At 35.7% G+C, this 7,455-nt stretch overlaps 1 protein-coding gene across 1 annotated transcript; it reads left to right on the top strand.

Annotated features, from left to right (window-relative positions):
• The first annotated feature begins 2,967 nt into the window (after positions 1-2,967).
• On the top strand, positions 2,968-6,790 carry LOC113534612 (ATP-sensitive inward rectifier potassium channel 1-like). The gene is made up of 2 exons (XM_026927532.3): positions 2,968-3,169; positions 5,404-6,790. The coding sequence occupies exon 2, from the start codon at positions 5,425-5,427 to the stop codon at positions 6,553-6,555; it is 1,131 nt and encodes a 376-aa protein (XP_026783333.2). The 5' UTR covers positions 2,968-3,169; positions 5,404-5,424; the 3' UTR covers positions 6,556-6,790.
• Positions 6,791-7,455: the final 665 nt, after the last annotated feature.

The following is a 7,455-nucleotide window of genomic DNA, read 5'->3' as shown; positions in this document are numbered from 1 at the left end:
CACTGGTATAACACTATAACACTGGTATAACACATGCACAGAAAACCAAAGATGTGAGAGAAACAACACAGCCTTTGTTATAGGACAGACTTTCTTAAATTATGTTTTATAGAGGGTACAATCCCAACAGGCGTGATTAATGTCATTATCAACTCCCTGGAATTAATGGACTTGCCCATTTTGTCTGATATGTATTTGAGCTGTGAAAATGACCAAAATACATACCACTCACTATACGTATAGCTTCTACTGGGAAATAAATGAATAAAGTGCCCTTTTCACCAGTGAGTATGTCAGGTGGTCAGTTGCCAGTGTTTGACAACAGGAAAAAAGGCCACTGGAGTGGGTCTTTGTATATGCTGTATGAATAATTGTAGAATATCTTTACCAAAATATTTTTTTATATTTAATCAAAAATCATATTTCTTTATTTCTTTAATTTCCCAGAGGTTTCTCTGTGGTTGTGGCTTTGAGATATTGTTTGGAAAGTTGAGAGTTCAAGTCCTGTCACTGCCAAGCTGCCACTTTTGGGCAAGGCCCTTAAACTTCAAATGCTCAATTTAGTTGTATGGTGTATTGTATAAAATTAGTTGCCAAATAAATACATGTAAATGTAATTTAATTGAGACATTTCAGTATGGTTTCCTGAAGCAATGCACTAGGCTCAGCAGTATCATTATCCAAGGTCATGAGAATATCTTTCTTGTTGCACATGAGCATTAATGCATTCAGGTGCTCCCAGGTGAACATGCTTTCAAATCAGTGCAGGCCAGTGTGGTCGGATTTCAGTCAAATTCACATGAATTAAATTGTCAGAACAGGTACAAACTCCCACCCTTAACCCTAACTTTAACCACCATAACTTTTTATATAATCAGTTTTTACAGGTGTGAGACCATGGTGGTCCCTGCATGTTAGTCATATTGTCTGTCAAATAGAACAAAGGAGAAGAAAGCCTTTATTTGTAACATATACATTACGGTACAGTGAAATCCATTTCTTTGCATATCCCAGTTTGTTAGGTGTCAGAGCTGGGGTCAGAGCTCAGGGTCAGCCACTGAGCCACCACTCCCCCTAATAAACATGATAAATGCGAATTAACAAATTATTCCCGATTGCATTCTAATAGAGCTAACTAATGTTTTAAGTGTCAAGTATGTCAGAATGTGTACCAAGTGTTGAATGCCTGTAGACAAACCCTGGCTGAGTGATGGCAGCTCCAAAGTAAAATGTCTACCTCTTTGCCCTGGGAATTTTTTACAGCTCTGTGGTCTACAGTGTTCATTTACTGTAACCACCAAGTAGACTGAATCCTGAAACTGAAACTGAATTCTGCCTTACCAGCACAGATAAAGCATTTGCATCAAGCTCCAGGATTCTCTGAATAAATATACGATCATAAATAAACAGAGATGAGAATACAGAACAAGCTCTCATTAAACCTTTGTATGGGGCAGTTACATACTAGTGTAGTACTGTATGAAGGCTGAGGTCTGATTAGTGCATCTCTTTTACATGTTCTTCATTTCTGTCAAATGGCACACAATATGTGTTTCACTGACAAATCTATTGATCAGTGGTGGATATAGAACCACATACTCAAGCTATGTTTTTTTTTTTATCATTATAGCTTTATTACATTTGAAAGCTGTAGTCTTGTGCTTATTTTGTTTCGTCATTGGTGTTGTTCATTTTATTTCACTATTTTATCAATCTGTTAAAAACTTATTCTATTCTTATTGTTTCATCATTAGAATTCTTAAATGCAAATATCACTGTATAAAGAAAGCCCAAATTCACCTACTAATAACCTTTCTAGTTAATTAAGCATAAATTAAAAACATGTATGATTTTTAAAAAAACATTATTGTAATTATTGAATCTTGAAGTCAAAACATTCCAATAACAAGTACTTTATTATAAAAGTGAAAGATAAATACTCAAGTGTCAAGTCTCACAGCAATTTTCTTAACTTACAGATAAGCTTTACCAACTCTCGGCCTTAAATCCTCTCTTCTCAAATAAAAAAGTATTCTTTAAATGCAAACTAATTAGGTCATTTAGGTCCTTTGACAATCCGGATCATGACGACGTCAATGAAAACTCACAATTCTTGTCATCTATATTTTTCTATGGTGTTTCACTTAGCATATATTTATGTATGTTGTGTTCTTTCTTGTTTTGTAACAACAAAACATAGGGGCATTGATTATGATAACTAAACAGTAAGACTTCTTTCCAGGAAACCGGAATCAGAAACAATGGCATATAAACAATGTGTTTGGCATCTGAGAAGAAAGGGCAGGCCGAGTCTTTCAGAACAGCCTTTCATAGCCTTTCAGAAAAGCAAATTTGTTCCAGTGCACTTCTAGTCCTTACTCAATACTTTCATCTGTCTCAATTTTTAGGATAAAAGCCTATGGAAAAGCTATCCAGTTGCCATTCAGATAATGGTCCGTTGAGTCGGGTATTTCTTTCACCTATTATGGCCCCCTAGTAGAAAAAGGACCACTTTCAATAGAATCAAATAACAGTATTGAGGTGCAAGAAAATTAAGTTAAATAAAAAGAATGCTTTCTCATGCCCAGTGGACAACCAATCCCATTCTCTTGTTCTCTTCTCAAACAGTAAATGGCATCAGTGCCTGACATGCAAGATAATTGTCCAAATCTGCCTAAATAATCTGCCTCTTTTGCTCTTTTAAGTTTTAAGACTACATATTTATTTCTAGGCATTATGTTTCTGAGTGATAAAATAACCTTCCTATGACTTGCTCTGTTTCTTCCTGCTGTTTAGGTCATGCAGACGGTAGTGACCATGAGGATGTCCGAAGCATTTCCAAGACGGGCTTTCCAAAATCAAAACATTCTGAGAACAAGAACATTTTTGCTAAGTACAATGTGCGTCATGTTTGTGTGCTGTCTGCCCAGCCCCAAACTGTCCCAACACAAGTAACCTGAACTGTTCATCACTATTTAGAGGTAAACATCAAGCCTTGCTACTATAAAGAGACCATTCAGAAGCTAAGACAAGGAGTCAGGGATACATTTAGTCGAATAGAAAAAGTGTGAGAAAGTAGGGCAGACTGGAAGAGAGAGATCATACTGACACACACTTCTACCTACTTCTGCCAAACTCCTGAATATCTGCGTAGAAAGCTCGGCAGCAGGTATGTCTAGACAGAACACTGACCTATTTGTAACATATTACTCCTAAAGAACTGTCAAATCTTTTTGATACCATTGTTGCTACTTTTGCTATTTTATTTTTTTCTGCTAGATTTGTTTCATACATTTGATCTCTTCTTTTATTCATTTGATTTTACTTTTATATTTATTTAAATCAATATGAATCACAGATATTTTACAAAGGGGAATAAAAGAGCTTTCTATTAATATTGCATAGAAAGCATTATGTTAGCAGACAGAGATTTTAAAGGAATGAATGTAAGTAGGTGCAATGAATGTTGAATTTGAGCACAGGCAAGTGTGTAGGAGAAAAGATTGGAGTCACATAAACACACATTAAAACTTGACATGTGTGACAATGTCACAATACATAAGTCAAACTGTGATCTATCTATATTAAAAAATATATATATTATTTGAGCTATGACAGGTGATTTAGATTTTCATATGACCTTATGGTAACACTTTATACACTCACTATCCACTATGTTAGGAACACCTTTACACCTATACATTCATGCAGTTATTTAATCAGCCAATCATGTGGCAGCAGCGCAATGCAAAAATCATGTAGATACAGGTCAAGAGCTTTAGGTAATATACACAGTAAACATCAGACTGAAGAAAAAGTGAGATCTCTGTGACTTTAACCATGGCATGGATTTTGGTACCAGAAGCGCTGGTTTGCGTATTTCATAAACTGCTGATCTCCTGGGAATTTCACACACAACAGTCTCTAGAGTTTACACAGAATGGTGTGAAAAACAGCAACAACAAAAAACAAAGAGTGAGCGACAGTTCTATGGGTGGAAACGCCTTGTTGTCTCGCCAGATTGGCCAGATTGGCTCTTCTTGTTCTTGGCTGACAGGAGTGAAACCTGATGTGGTCTTCCACAGACCCTCTGCACACAGGATGGTTTTTGTTTTTCGCATCATTCTGTGTAAACTGTAGAAACTGTTGTGTGTGAAAATCCCAGGAGATCAACAGTTTCTGAAATACTCAAACCGGCCCATCTGGCATCAACAACAATGCCACAGATAAAGCCTCAGAGATTACATTTTTTTCCCCCATTCTGATGTTCGATGTGAACATTATCTGAAGCTCTTGCCCTGTTTCTGCATGATTTTATGCACATGCTGCCACATGATTGGCACATTAGATTAGTAAATGAATGTACAGGTGTACAGGTGTTCCTTATAAAGTAGACGGTGAGTGTAAGGTCCACTAATGCTTTCATAATTACGGATTATTACATCCTCTAATCCTTAGCTCACCAGGAAGTGTATATATTAACCAAATGTGTCATATTTTAATAGACATTAATAATGATAATAGTTAAGAATTTACATCTTGTTAACTCATTCTGTTAATTAATATCATGACTTGCAGTATTATTAAGATCTTTTACATTATGTCTGTTTAGAAATAATTATAGTCTATGAGTTTGAGATACTAAGTTTCTAAGCTAAACCCTAACATAGGGTATTTTATAAATAAAAATGAAATATCCATATAGTAAAATATTTCAACCTTGATATGAATCAAGTTTATAACAGTATAACTCTAAGTTGTCACAGACCTTACTGCATAATGCATGCATGGATGAACCTCCCCCTTTTGTTTATCATATCATACCAAAAAATAGATATGATTTAGAATATGTGATCTCAAAGCAACTTGTTAGTGGTGCTGGCTTTGAACTGCAAATTGTCCGATTGTTTAAATAGCCTGAACTTATAACCTACACTGTGTATGAAAAGAATCTTCATAATGTAACTTTATCAACAATGATCTTTATCAACAGTGCAAGGCACAATATTAATTAACAGAATGAATTAACAAGATGTTAATAATTAACTATTGCCATTTTTATTGCCTATTCATCAATGAGTCAGTTAGCTATTAATATATACAATATCACGTTCATTATTTCCTGATGCATTAAGGATTAGTGCATTGTCAGTTTATCAGTATGAAAGCATTAGTTACGTATGAATATATGCTTATTTGTGAACCTTATAGTAAAGTATTAGTGAGTTTCTTAGCAAGTAAAATGTCTGTTCAAATAATATGGTCTTGTTTATATAATAATCTCATGGCTTTAATGTAGTAAATGACTGTTTGTACACTTTTTGTTTTTGGCTTTGTACTTCATGAACAAATCATTGATAACGAAGTTAATTCTTATAGTCTTCTGTTGTTTTCTCTTTGCAGACTCAGCTTTACATCTTAAAAATGCCCTGGTCATTAAGTCAGTTCCTAAGATGTTACCTAACACAGCGCCGAAATAATCAAATCCGGTTGATAAGCAAAGAAGGCCACTGTAACATTGAATATGGCAAAATGAAATACAGCACCTGCTTCGCCTACATGCATGACATCTGGTCCACATGTGTGCAGATTCGCTGGTACTCCTTAGCATTCTTCTATGTGGCCTCCTTCATTTTCAGTTGGTTTATCTTCACACTTATCTGGTACTGGGTTGGCTATAGTAATGGAGACTTGTGGTGGCAAAACCAACCAGCTAATCACAGTGCATGTGTACTTAATCTCTATGACTTAACCACTGCATACCTCTTTTCAGTGGAAACACAGCTGACTATTGGCTTTGGCTATAGAGTAATTACCCCAACTTGTCCAGGTGCAATTACTGTCTTCATGGTTCAGGTTCTTTCTGGTATCGTCATTGCATGCTTCTGGTGCGGTGTGCTTATAGCCAAAATTTCCTTGCCCAAGAAAGTAGCCAAAGCAGTCACTTTTAGTGAGATGGCTGTCATCTGCTTTAAACAGGACACACTCAGTTTACAGATACGTGTGGCCAACATTCGCAAAAGCTTGCTGCTCGGCAGTCAAATCTACGGCAAGCTGATTAGGACAAGAGTCACACCTGAAGGAAAGACTTTCATTATGGAGCAGGTCAATATTGACTTCATGGTGGATGCTGGGAAGGACAACTTGTTCTTTGTCTGCCCCTTAACCTTATATCATGTGATTGACAAGACAAGTCCATTCTTCCAAATGGCTGTGGACACTCTGCCCCAGCAGGACTTTGAGTTGGTGGTGTTTTTGGATGGCACAGCTGAGTCAACCAGCTCTCCCTGCCAAGTCAGGACTTCATACCTCCCTCAGGAAATCATATGGGGCTACAAGTTCCTCCCCATTGTCTCACGCAGTAAAGAAGGCAAATATCTCATAGACTTCTCCAACTTTGACAAGGTGGAACCTGTACCAACTGCTCATTGTGCATACTGCTATCATAATTTGAATGGCCACCACAGCATCTCCAGAGATGGCATCGATAACACAGGTTTTGAGGTGATAGAAATTGGCAGTCAAGTCAATCAGTCAAGTTCTGTGAATACATGAATGGCACATGTTTATGTTTGACCTTAATGTGGGAGACACTTTGTAGTAAGGGGCTATAAAGGTGATATGAGCAAAAGACACAGTTTTTAACTATGAAGTGAAATATGTAGCCAAAAATACAAAATATAAAGTGTCTCTTATATTCTAATGAAATATGATGTGTCTCATTTATGTTGAAACACAAATCTTCAAAAGCCCCATCAGTAGCTCTAAATTATTTGGTGCTTTTTTTTTTTTTTTTTTTATGATGCATACTTCTTGGATCACTGTTTACATTGTAATATATTTCACATTCTGTTGCATAATAAGTAAATTTAAAGTAAATAAGCAATATATATATATATATATATATATATATATATATATATATATATATATATATATATATGTATATATATATATATATATAGTTTTTCTTTCTTTTTTCAGGCAGTATATCAGAAGAATTAATGCATTTGACACTGTCCTGTTTTCTTGGCGTACAATATGAGATTGCACTGAAATGAAAGTCCCTTTGTGTTACATCATTATAGGGAAAACAAAAGAGGTTTCAACACAAAACCTGGCTGCTCTCCCTGGGAGTTATGACTTGGATGAATATATAGATCTTTTAGCCAGATGACCACAGATGTGCCCAAATAAACACTCAAATTATTTCAGAAACACAAATAGTGATCTTTATCTCTGGATTTAAATATAATTAAAACCCTGTGGTCTGAATTGAAGAAGGCATCCGCGTGCACAAATACAACAGAGTTTGAAATGTTGTGCATGGAGGAGTGTTGTAGTTCTTCCACCTTGTTAGACATTAAATTAAGTGGTAGTGATTTTATTTTTATATTGAATGGATGGAATAAAATATCTAATGTATCTAATAGTACTATCAATAGCTTACAATAG

This window comes from Pangasianodon hypophthalmus, chromosome 6 (assembly GCF_027358585.1).
Source record: "Pangasianodon hypophthalmus isolate fPanHyp1 chromosome 6, fPanHyp1.pri, whole genome shotgun sequence".
In the NCBI taxonomy this organism is placed as follows: Eukaryota; Metazoa; Chordata; class Actinopteri; order Siluriformes; family Pangasiidae; genus Pangasianodon; species Pangasianodon hypophthalmus.
The sequence above is the reverse complement of the archived record's forward strand: the minus strand, read 5'-3'. Positions and strand labels throughout refer to the sequence as shown.